This window comes from Oenanthe melanoleuca, chromosome Z (genome assembly GCF_029582105.1).
Source record: "Oenanthe melanoleuca isolate GR-GAL-2019-014 chromosome Z, OMel1.0, whole genome shotgun sequence".
Taxonomy (NCBI): domain Eukaryota; kingdom Metazoa; phylum Chordata; class Aves; order Passeriformes; family Muscicapidae; genus Oenanthe; species Oenanthe melanoleuca.
This window is the reverse complement of record NC_079362.1, coordinates 60,497,142-60,510,211: the sequence shown is the minus strand read 5'-3', so window position 1 is coordinate 60,510,211 and position 13,070 is coordinate 60,497,142. Positions and strand designations below refer to the sequence as shown.

The following is a 13,070-nucleotide window of genomic DNA, read 5'->3' as shown; positions in this document are numbered from 1 at the left end:
TTGCTAAATGATATATTATTACTTTGCTTGACATGTTGGCTGAGGGAAAATATGAAAATAATTTTATTTTTCTTAATACTTGATTTTCTTTTCTGCTCCAAAATCTTCATTTCAAGGCAATAGAATCATTTTAATATATCTACACTTTAACCGAATTGCCAGAAATTTACAGTTGTTTTAATCTTTTCTTCCAGTTAATTTTCCAGACGTTACAACTCTCTGCAGAAGCAAAAATTGATACATATAACCCTGAGTTATTTATAATTGGAGAGAATACTCTAACTGTAAGTGATAGTTAAGTAAATTTTTTCAACTGTTCTAACTCTGACTGTATTAAAGTGATAGTATTTAATTATCAGTGTCCTTTAGGAGTACACAGAAACTCGATTATGTTGAACTAATGTATCTTTCTGACTATATACAATTCCCTTAAGTTATTAAAACGTTTTCATTTCAGCCCACTGCTATGTAAACCAGACATAGTGAAAACCTGTAGGTCTCAAATAAATTGTAGAACTCTGAGAAAAAGTCAGCTAGAAACTTCTGAAATTCAGATAGCTTTCTGTTCATGAAAAGATCAAAATTTAGACTTCTTGCTGCGAAGATAAATGAGCTCTGGGAAAATGTTCACAAATCTGATTTATAGTCATACTCACTTCTATAAGAGTATGGTTTGATGTTTCTACACAAATGTTTGGCAAAGCTCTCCAGAAAATAATCTCATCTGTAAAGGATTGTGGAATATTTTTAGCATTTGGAATAGCTGTCATATGGACAATGTGGACACAGCTGATCTCAAGAGAAGTCTCCATACCACTACTTTATTAGTATGTAATTCTTCCAAGCTTTCTATTTGCTATATGCAAACATAAAAAACACTGAAAGAATACAGTAGCACTGTGTTATACTGTTTTAATAAAAGAGGACACCTTATTCCCTTAGTCTGTCTTGAGAACACCCTTCCATTTGCAGTACTAATTTCAGATTTATTTTTACAGGACTTAATAGCCTGTTTTATCCATAAAATAACCAAGGCCAAAATTAGTAAATGAGTCAAATATCTGTAAGAATGTGCAGCATAGCCCACTCACAGACAATAGAGAATTCAACTAAATGTATACAAAAACAGTTACAGATTGATCTCTCTCACTATGTGATACAATCATGATCCAGTACCATTTTAATCATTGTTTTTTCATGGATCACTCTATTTCTTGTGAAGACCCTCTAAATAAGCCATTTTGTAATTAGGAAACCCTCCAGAGCCTGAAGAACAAAGTATGTTTTCACAGAAAAATTACCTGCCAGTAATTGAAGTATTCTGAATGCTTCAGTTTGGCATGATGTTATTTCTATTATTCTATTAGGAGATGAAACTCATTACTATAAAATGCAAATATTCCAGGTAATTGCACAGACTTTTTAGGTAACTCATAAACCATGTATTAATAAGTATTTTTGCACATTTGAAGCATAGTACTCCCAAATCTACATTACCAGAACTTCTGTGGGCAATTTCAGGAGAACTAGAATTTAATTATTCAAATTATAATTGACAAATAAATTTACTTTTAAATTTAATTTTAAATTTACTGCTCCGTCAGCCATTGACATATGTGGGACTGGGACTTTTACACCTTTGAGGGCAGTAGCTGAACACACCCTGAAAGTTATGCACGGGGTTCCTAGGAAACAAACTGGCTTTTGGTGACTTGCAGTGTGGTCTTTACTCAAGGACATATTGCCCTGCAGGAAGCCTTGGTAAATGTGCCAGGTTGTGGAAGTACATTCTCCCTAGAGCAGTTAGTTTCACACTTGGAGTCAGTACCCAGCACTGGACTTTTACTCCTTGTCAGGCCAACAGGGATATCCAGTCTACCCTTCACACTTCTTGGGACCAGGACAGTGCAGAAACAAGCAGAGCTTATTTCCCTACCAATCCTGTTAATTTAGATGGATGTGGTAGGATTCATCCAATTTAATACCTGCATTAGTCATCCACATTCTGTAAACCCTAGTCCCTGGAAAGATCAGGTATTTCTGAAATGAAGTTCATCTCATGCTAAAGATGATCCTGAAAATGACTAAGGTGAATTAGGCTCTTAAAAAAGCCTATCCTCCTTTGGGACCTTCAGGAACCATATTGTAGACATAACACAAGATGAGTTAAATCCCAGTCTCATGGTGTCTTACTGACCACAGTTTAATTCAGGAAAGACAATTTGTTCTTAGGCATCAATTTTCCTTTCCAATAGTGCCACTTCACTGTTAATCTAATGCAGAAAGCAGTACTAGGTAAATTGCCTGTATGAAATTGGCTTTTTTACATTGGATGAACAGGGTTGTTGTTTAGCCAAATAAATGAATATTGCCTTGTGATGCTATGTGGGAAGCTGCTTAGGTATTTTTACGTAAAAGCTTTCACATTTTTTTCCAAGTTGGAAAGAACTGGCAGCTGGAGGCCAGAATGTCAACCTGCTAGAATCATCATTATGGCCATTCAGTCAGAAAATACACAAACCATCCTGCCTTGGTGAAATGAATACACATAACCACACCTAGCACAACACTGGAGCCTTCCAACAGAAATTACTTAAATCACTGAAATGTCAGTCCAGTGCAAGTTTCCCAGAAAGCTTAAGATTAAATTACTCCAGACAAATGCCCTGAACAACCACCCTGAGAAAATAAACCAGTGTGACTTGTTTTATCATGTTTCAGGAAGGAAAAAAACTTTCAGCTAACTTCATGTCGTTCCAAGATTAAATCCAAAAATTTGACAGTTCATAAATATTACAGCAATGTCTCCCTGAGAAACTATGTTATATGTAATTATATATTTGGTTGTACCTAATTCAGCTAGATAGGGTATCACCTGAAAACTAACTTCCAGACACTGTATGCTCTTCGGGGAGCTCTCTGGTATTACTTTTGGTTAGAAAATGTAGGTATGCTGGAGGTGCTCCTGTTTGACCCATACATCTTGCAGCAAATTCATGCAGTTGACCCAGGAGAACATAGATCACCATGAGATCTGTCCAGTCATTAGTAGTTTCACAGAAGGTAGGAACAGCAGACAAAGGAGACTGAAGTACCTGCCCAGCAGGAGGGTTGGAATTTCAGCAGATGTGATGGTGTCTGGCCTTAGTGATTAGTACTGCCTCCTACAGCTGCCCAGCACAGATAATGGGCTCTGACAACACTTGGTGAAAAGTAGTGCTTCTCCAGTAGTCCGATTTCGGGGCTGCACACCAGGCTATTCCCCACCTTCATGTAAATATGGCTGGTTTACAGAGTGATGACATATGGAGCCTCTGAAAGGCCTCCTATTAATGGAGAGGCAGCTGGCAGGAGGATTGGCTCTCTGCCTGTTATGCATGGCCAAGGGTGATGAGGGTCTCTAGTCCTTAGCCAGCATTGCTGTGTCCCACAGTGCAACCAGGCTCCCATGGACTCCAGTGAAAGGGCTGTAAATGCTTGGTGTGTTCCAGTCATTGATCCTGGAATATGTGCAGTCCAGGAATTCTTGATCCTTGGTTTACAAATCCTACCTTGTTTGCAATTAACATTAACTCCTAAGACACCATTTCTCTGCTTTCAGATCCCAGTTACAATAATGAAGCCAGATGAGAAAGCTGAGGTACCAGTAGGTGTTGTGATTGGCAGCATATTGGCTGGACTCCTCTTGCTGTTGGTACTGGTTGCTGTTTTGTGGAAAGTAAGTAGGTACTTATACTCTTAAAACCAGAAAGGGATAAATATATTTTTGCTATCTTCTTTGGAATCTCTTTTCTCTAGCGTGAAAGAAAACTCCATCTGTGGCTCAGTGGTATAAATGATACTGCATTGGCATTACATCCTTGACATATTTTAGAAGGGTTTATCAAATGGGTCCTCATAGAAACTGGCAACATGAAGATGATAAATGAGCTGCCAAACATTCAGAACAGGGCTGTGGCATTTACTTTTTTCCCTTCTGACACAGTCTTCCTCCTTCCACAATATCCCAGCTGGGCTCTGGACATTCATGATATTCCCAGTGGACAAGGGTGGGGATTACAAATAATGTGGGAGAGGATATATATTGAACAGACAAAAGAAAGGACAAGGGCAAAAAGTAAACTACAAAGGTTATATAGAAAAAGGGCTAAGTTTTTTTGTGTGCCAGGGCATTGGCGTTTGAAGTGCTCCTTGGCACACCAAGGCATCATGGAAATGTCTGTATCAGCAGGGAGAAAACTGGCTAATCAGCACTGCTACTCTAGCCTTTAGTTGCACCAGGTAGGAGTTCAGGGCCTACCTCCTTTCATTTTAGAGGCAGGAATTGTCTACAAATTAAACTCTCTATTCTATACATGCACACGTGCATTTCTCCCATCACAGTATTTAGTTTTGCTGAGAAATGAATTATCAATGACTGACTGCAACATGGTGTTATTTTAATACTTCTCACAGCTTGGCTTCTTCAAGAGACAGTATGAGAAAATGACACAGGATATAGAAGATGTCGATGAAATTGCAGAACTCACAAAGGACAAAGACTGAAGATGAGTTCCGTGGATAAAGAGAGATCTGAGCCACCAATAGTAGTTGATCAGTCAGTTCTTCAGCTGGAGTGCCTTAAAGCTTAGTAACATTTAAACATTTTTAATGAAAGTGTCTTTATAGATGAAAATATTTTACAGATACTACTCTATTATAAGAGTAACTGCAGGACAGTTTGGTTTTTTCAAAAATGATTTTTAGTGCCTTTTCTTGTAAATTTTTGCCTTTCAAACAAACTTAACCCTTAGAACTGGCAGGTCCGGAGTATACAGAAACATACTGTTCCAGCAACCCTTCTCTTGATCTACTGCAGAGTGAAACAGAAGAATTTATTCCAGATTATTGTGGAACAGCATCAGTTGGTAATTCAGTTGACAAGTACCACATGTGTTAAAGGACATTTTCTATTAAGTTGATGATGAATGTGTGGTGAATACTGCTTCCAGACTGGGAGAAGAAAAGCAATTTTTTCATTGACCAGCTCCATTCTTACTGTTTTAGAAAAATAATTTCCACCAGCAAACCTTTGCTTTAACTAATCTATAAACTAGGAACTATGTATGAAGATGTCTGTCTGGGTGCTACAGGACGACTGGTTGGGCAAAGTCTTCCAAAAGTTCACTGTATTTCTTGCACTAAGGTCACAACTAAATTACTGAAGGATATTGTTTTGGCGAAACACTGCCAAATGGTATGTATAACTGTCTTCTGCATACTTTCTCCCTGAGAAGAAAATACGAATTTCATAATCACTTACAGCACGTTCTCTGCAATGTTACTACTCATTTTCATCTTGAGAAGCACTACCACTACTGTTACGCTGACCTTTACACTCACGGTCCCTCTGATACCAGTTTGGCTTTTTACATAAACAGAAAAGACAGTCAAGATCTTGCCTTAATTCTGTACTGAAAGATTTTGCAGGACTAAGAGCATAGAGTGAACTAAAGGGGATAGCTGACTGAGGAATTATGCACGTTACAAAAGGGGATAGTAAAGATCTAAGCTCTGTAAAATGTTTACTGCACTTCTTTAGCATCTCAGTGCCCTCCAGAAGACCAAAGTTCAGTACAACCTCCTTACCCGTCACGGTTTTTTGGTCCCACCTATTCATGTCTTGATGAAGTTAACTTATGTTTTATACAGTGAAGTACTGTAGTGCTCTGGAATGAGCTCTAAGCACAACACTTGGGTGACTTTGTGTTGGTTACACACCTCAAGTTCATCACATGCTGTTATGCTGCCTGGCTATCATGAAAATCAGTCTTATAAAGGCCCACACTGTAAGACTGGCAACAGTCAAGGGAATTTTGGCTGCCTTTCTCTGTCATGCCTGGCAGTTACACTTACAATTGATTGTGAGAGAAGATGTGTGTGTTTTTTGTCTGTATGCTGCCATGCAAGTGAGATTGTTTCCAACTTGAGGTGATTTACTTGAAGAGTAAAACATGCAAATGTGCTTGATTAAGAACACGAAGTCATGGTTTCTTCCCCCCAAAGATGGATTGTAATTATGCTTAGGCATTTTTCCATTATTTTCTGAAGGACTAGACTTAAGCACGTTTGAAAGTTTTACTTGGTCTTTTTTAATAGCTAATCAGTCAAAAGCCAACCATCTCTTTGGCAAATAACAGCTTCATTTTCAGCAACAGCTGGATTATGCTCAGTGTAGCTTTATATGGGTTTTGAATTTATTTTGTATCTATAAAATGTTATGTTTTGGGACATTTTGTTGGGGTTTTTTTAACATTCTGAAAAACAATTCCAATTCTTACATCAATTATCAAACAAGATTCTTGCCATCAGCTGAGTCTGTGACAAAAAAAAATATTTAAAAAGTGGGGAAAAAAATAGCAATTGCATAAATCTAAAGAATAAGCTCCTGACTTGTAATTATAAAGTTTGAGTGCAAATGCTCTGAGAGTAAAAATAAAAAATTTGTCTGCCTCAATTCTTATATAAACTTGTGCAGAAAAAAAATAACCCCTACAGCCATGTATGTGAGAAGCTCCTACATAATCAGTGTCATGCACTCTAGAGCAGAGGGGAAATTTCACAATACACCAGATGGTAGAATCTTCTGTTTCTGGTGCTGTCTACAAGGGCAATTCAGGCATTGACCCAGATTTCCTTCTTCCACGTATGGTGGGAGGTACAGGTCAATATCCAATATGCAGCTTCTTTGGGGATTTAACAGTTTATCAGTCAGAAATTATTCAATTCACTAGTCTTCACTGGCTTATATTTTGACATGGACAACATGATTCTCCTTACCAGCCTGGACACAATACTGCTTTTCCAAAAGAAAGGCGAGACATAGCAATGGGTAAGGTTTTTGTATCCTAACCACTTCAAGTTACTAGTATATTTTTCTTTTACAATTAATACTTAAATTCAGTTTTTGTAATGGGTGAGTCTATTGCACTTTTAAGTTGGCACAGCCATAAATAATACTGGAAATATTATGTATATTTTGTATTGTGTGCAAGGGTTTGGTTTGTTGGGGTTTTTTTAATTTACTTTTTTAAAGCGGCATGTTTTAAATACTCTGAAATTTTGAGCTTCAGCATGTATTTCTGTTTGTGCTTGCATCAAGAAAAGTCAGCAATACCTTCAGCAAACTCAAGTTGTGTTGGATTCTGGTCTTGAAATCTAGCTTCTGATTTCCTGAAGTACTAGAATCAAGTCCAAAATCTGAGTTGGTTTCATATGAGCCTATGTATAAATTCAGGATATACAAGAGAGTTTATATTAAGTTGACTTCTAAAACTTAGCATGTAAGCTCTATGGGAGCAGGGACTGTATCACTGTGGTGGCCTGTCTGAAGGCCTAACAGCATTACTGCAATAAAACCCAAGACTACTGCTGAACGCAGACTCACTCATTTTTAAACAGCACCCTACAGCACTCTAAAGGGAAGCAATGCTACTGAAAAGCACTGCATAAAATGGGGCCAAATATGGCTTTGTCCCAGTAGCACACAATGAAAACCCTAATGGAATGACTCTGCTAGGTAGACAAAGACTCTTGAAGTCTTGTAGATCACAGTCAGTACTTAACTTTACCAGTAAGCTGTACTGTACTGTAACACAGTTCACATTAGTGCAAAATATTTGGAAAGCTCTAGCTGAGTAGATGGTGTTAAAACATTTCCATGGCCAGACCTTCCAATAAACATGGGCTTATCATCACTGGTATCTAAAATTATACCTCATTCTGCCAGTCTGTGCACTTTATCTATTTACAGAACTGGTCAGCAGTAGCATGTCGTGACTCTGCCTCTGGCTACACCCCACCATATGTTGGAAAAGCTGAATTCAACTTTTTAGCAGAAACAAAGTGGCAAAAGAGAGGGAGAATTTAGCTATGAATAGAAAGATGATAGGAAGACAATATTGTCAGAAACTACCACCTGAAAACTACACACTTTCACAAACCTTCTTATTTCCATTTTCAACGCGTCCATACTTTTAACAGTGGCACATAAACACTGAGGTACGCTACCAATTTTAACAGTTCCATTGAACAATATCAGATGAACCTAAACTTAAGGCACAAAATTCTGTCTTTCACCAAGCCTCAGTGTTTTGCAGAATTACAAGCCAAATTCCTTATATACTGACTTATGTATGGGCTGGTTTTGACTGGGGCAGAGGTACATTTCTTGACAGCACTTAGTCTGGGGCTGTGTTTTGGGTTTGTGCTGGAAACTGTTGATAACACAGGGATTTTTTATCTGTGACTAAGCAATGCTCACAGGTTCATGGCCTTTTCTGCTCTTCACCCCACCTCACCAGCAAGGAGGCTGAGGGTGCACAGGAAGGTGGGGAGGGACAGAGCTGCAACAACTACCCACAGCTGACCACAGGCACTTGGAGTGTTTGGTGTTTGCCTTCCCAAGCTACTGTCACATGCAGTGGAGCCCTGCTTTCCTGGAGTTGGCTCTACCTGCTTGCCGATGGGAAGTAGTGAATGCATTCCTTGTTCTGCTTTGCTTGCATGAGCAGTTTTTACTTTACCTATTAAACTGTCTTCCATCTCAACCCATGAGACTTTGCACTTTTCCTATTCTCTCCCCCATTCTAGTGGCAGAGTGAGTGAATGGGTGGGTGGGGCTGAGTTGCTGACTGGGGTTAAAGCACATCCAAAACTGAACTACAGCAGCAAAAAAAGCAAAAAGCAAAAGATTGCAAATTAAAGACTAAAAAAAATTAAGGTATGAAAATGTATCTCAAAACCTATAGTTAACTGCCTCAATTTTTTATTGCCTGTGAAAGTAAATTAAGTGTACATTTTTCCCTCACCTTTAGAATGAGTCCAATATTTTAAGTGAACCTTTCTGTTCTCAGTTAATTGGTCAATTATTTGTATGCAATCACAGGCTTTAGTATGCTAGCAGTTTTAAAAATGTACTTGCCTCTTAAAATAGTCAATATGAAACTTTTATAAAAAGAACTGCTATAAAGATACAACACAATGCTAATTTTTGTAACACTTGATAAGATCAAACTTTATGGTGTGTTTGTTTTTCAAAAAATAGGCCTAAGGTACTCAAAGACACTGGTAATTTATAGTCATCAGCCTAATCTGAGCTCTTTTCAATCACCTTCACAAGACACTGAATTGTACCTAATGGCACTTAATGCTCAAGATTATTTTTCATAACATTTTAAGAGGAAAAGGGCAGCACTGTCTGCATTAACATACAATTTGTTAATAACTAGATTTAGCAGTTCTTTTTAATGCTTCTGAAGCAACATATGAATGTGCTACTCTATAAAACTACAACTTACTTTGAATAGCTGTGCATAAAATGAGCAGAGAGAAAGGCCAAAAACCTAGTTGAAAGTTGAGCAACCTAAAGGCTTCACTCCCGAGTGCAGCAGTGGCACTTTCATGAGCAACAGCCGAAGGGAGGACCTGTACTTCCCAGCACAGCCAGCACCTGAGCGGGCCAGGAGCCGCTCCTCCTGCTCAGCCATCTCTCGGCTGCCATCTCCTGGATAGGCGCCTTTGAAACAAACCCCTTCCTCCCCCACCCCTTACTCCATGACAATCCATCAGTTACTGTTTTCATCGTACACATCAGGCTGAGTTTCTCTTGAGAACAGAGCACAATGCTCAAAATCAGGAAAGGAAACTCTTAAAATCAATCAGTGCTGGTGTATGGATGTTCGGCCAGACAAAGGGGTGGATCAGTGTATTCAAATTTTGCCAGCCAAGACTAAGGCATCTTTTTAGAAGGACAAATTATCACACTGAAGACATGCACTTCCCTTACGCAGACAGCCCTCATCTGGCAGATCTCTACAGGAATCACATGGTGACCCTCTGGGTCTGCAGCATTTCTTTCTGGGAACATCCCTCTGTACCAAAGCCACCAACTCAACACAGCTGGTCTCATGGAGAGGTGGGATCATCCTTCCCTATGGACAAGGAAGAGAAAGAGCTGGACTCATTCCAGAAAGCTGGTTTTTCTTGTAGATAGATCTGCAGCTGTCTGTCATCCCACTCAATGGACCTCACCATCAACAGACAGCAGGACATTGCAAATCTTTTCCTAATACACAGTAAGAAACAGCTGGGATTGCCCTGGCCTGGCAATTTGAAAACACTTCTGGGTCACTTCAGATGCAGCTTAACCATTTATTTTAGAACATAGTAATCTGCCCTTTCATGATAATACTGCCCTAGCAGAGAGGATAGCCTTACAGAGGGAGAGAGAACACTTGAGTTCAGAGCTTGGACTTAAATTTCAGTGAGATACATTTTACCTCTAATTAGCACACTATCCCTCCCAGAGACATTTCCATTTCGCTTTTACATGCCAGCTGAAGAACCCAAAGTTACACAAGACTGATATATCATTGTTCCAGAACAAAGCAGTACTTGCCTCATGCACAGCTAGGGACAAAAAATGACATTTCATTGTCTTTACCATGGCAGCATACACACATTGTAACACTCAGCTGTGACTCAGTACAACATCTCTTCCATTCATTGTTCCTGGTCACTGTGGGGAAGTACACAATTATTCTCTTCTATTCTGCACCCTCCTTCCCAGCTGCATTGCTGATGGGAAGGTGCACTTAAGGTCACTCTGGAGAAATCTTCCAGGAGACTGCAGCACTAGAAAGGCACTAAAGAGACACTACTGCAACTCAGGAATTGCCTCTGATCATGAGGTCCAAATAGAATTTAACTGACTTAAACATCACTGATTTTCTGTATCAGAGCACAGCACTAGTATGGAAGCACTGCATAAGTTTTACTTCATTCATAAATTATACACTGAAAAACAAGCTAAATATTTATTTTTGTGAAATTAATACACTAATTAGTTGAATGGTCAAGCAAACATGGACATGGAGAAATGAACACCAAATATGAAAAAGTTCATGTATTTCTTTCTAAAGTGAAAAATTATTTTCACAGAGCAAGTGACTATGCTCACTATTCTGTACAATTCCTAGTAAAAATTACATTCAAACAGCAGAAGGCTTCTCTCCAACCACCAAAACAAAGGAAAACTCAGTCTTGTACTTGACCAGCTCTGCCTAGATAATAGGGCCCACATGGTTTGTAGTATCTGCAAGCACGCAAGGAGCAGCTGGTGTCCTGCATAGGAAGGACTGACTTCCACTGAGAAAGTGTATCAGTAAGTTAATAAGCAGAGTTTAACTACGTTTCTGCCTGAAGCTGTATGTTTCCTTACAAATTACTTAATTCAAATACAGTGATTAAAATCCCTACGGGAAAAAAAGATCATACTTCGTGCAGCTAGAAGTTGCTCATAGATTTTTGCTGCAGACACTAGAAAATAGAATATACAGCTGAGGCTTCACTAGTGTATAATGATTCTAGAATCAAAGACTGGTTTGGGTTGTAAGGGACCTTACAGATCATCTAGTTTGCAACCATCCTGCTATAGGCTGGGACACTAGACCAGGTTTCTCAGAGTCCCATCCAGCCTGGCCTTGAACACTTCCAGGAATGGGGCATCCACAGCTTCTCTGGCCAGCCTGTGTCAGTGCCTCACCACCCTCACAGAAAAGAATTTCTTCCTAATATCGGATCTAAACCTACCCTCATTTCAGGTTAAAGCCATTCCCCCTTGTCCTATCACTACACGTTGTTGTGAAAATTCCACCTCCAAACTTCTTGTAAGCCCCCTTTAGGTACTGAAAGATGAGGTAATGTTTCCCTGGAGCCTTCTGCAAGCTGAACAACCCCAGCTCTAAGCCTGTCTTCACAGGAGAGGTGTTCCAGTCCTCTGATGAACTTAATGGCCCTCCTCTGAACTCATTCCAACAGAACTACCTCCTTCTTGTCGTGGGGGCTCCAGAACCAGATGCAGTGTAGTGGGGTCTCCTAAGCATACAGCAGAGGAGCAGAATCACATCTTTTGACCTGCTGGCCCCACTACTTTTGATTCAGCCCAGGACAGAGCCAGCTTTCTGGGTTGCAAGTTGCACATTGCCAGCTCATATTGAGCTTTTTGTTCACAAACATCTTCAAAAGTGCTTCTCCCCAGGACTAGTCTTCATCCATTCTCCCTCCAGCTTGTACTTGTGGTAGGGATTGCCCTGACTCAGGAGTACGACTTTGCACCTGGATTATAAAAAACTATATGTGATACTAGAACATATATATGAGCAACTCAGCAAATAATTTTGCGTTCCTTATTTCCCTTTGATTGTATCTACCTTGTATACACTGATAATGATAATTAGATAAAACTGCCTCTCAGCATTAGCAGAAATGCTGTACATAATGGGACTTCAAACTCTTAGCATCTAAATACTACCATGGCAGAGTAGAATAACAAATAAAATTACCTTGTTCAGACAGGTAACCCACTCTTTCCAGTGAAACCCAGGCATATTATATCAGTTCATTTAACTAGTTTTCAAAACAGTAACTAGAGAAAAACTATTAATATTAAGATATTAAGATTAAATCTCAAATGTGAATATAAATGCATATATGAATTGCAGTGAGTTCAATAAACTCCCTTTCATTTGAAAAATTATTCCATTTGATGACTTTTAATCCCTACACATATAAAGTCCAATTACTGAAACTAATTACATTATAGTTGTGTATTTGTAGTAATAGCTGGTTTGGGTTCTTTTTCCTGCAGCATCACACAACTACACAACCAAAAAGTCACCTTTGAAATTTTGTCTAGGCATCACTAAGTAGTTACAGGTTGGTGTGTTATTGCTGAGGCAATTTGTTTTGCTGGTAGAGTATTAGCTTTAACTTTGAATCAATCTCTATCCATATTTTTTTTAATGCAATGGACTTGTAATATCAGCTGCACAGTAAAAATCTTTCTGTGAGACAGAGATACTGGAACATAAGGACTACTTAAAAGTTAGTAACTCTGGGGTACAGATAATATTTTCTTCTCTGTCTGCACTAAAATAGTTAATCTACTTCAAGTAGCTTTCATATGATAATGATGTCAAAATATCATAAAGCATGTAAACTAAGTCTGTAGTCTTATAAAATTAAACCTC

The 13,070-nt window shown here is 38.9% G+C and overlaps 1 protein-coding gene across 1 annotated transcript in view; it reads left to right on the top strand.

The window, feature by feature from the left end:
* The window catches only part of ITGA2 (integrin subunit alpha 2), a 66,162-nt gene extending 59,666 nt beyond the window's left edge, over positions 1-6,496 (top strand). Inside the window, exons 28-30 of the mRNA XM_056513212.1 lie at positions 195-284; positions 3,602-3,718; positions 4,456-6,496. Coding sequence (XP_056369187.1) covers positions 195-284; positions 3,602-3,718; positions 4,456-4,545 — 297 coding nt within the window. The 3' untranslated portion in view covers positions 4,546-6,496. The remainder of the gene's footprint in view (positions 1-194; positions 285-3,601; positions 3,719-4,455) is intronic.
* The last annotated feature ends 6,574 nt before the right edge of the window (positions 6,497-13,070 follow it).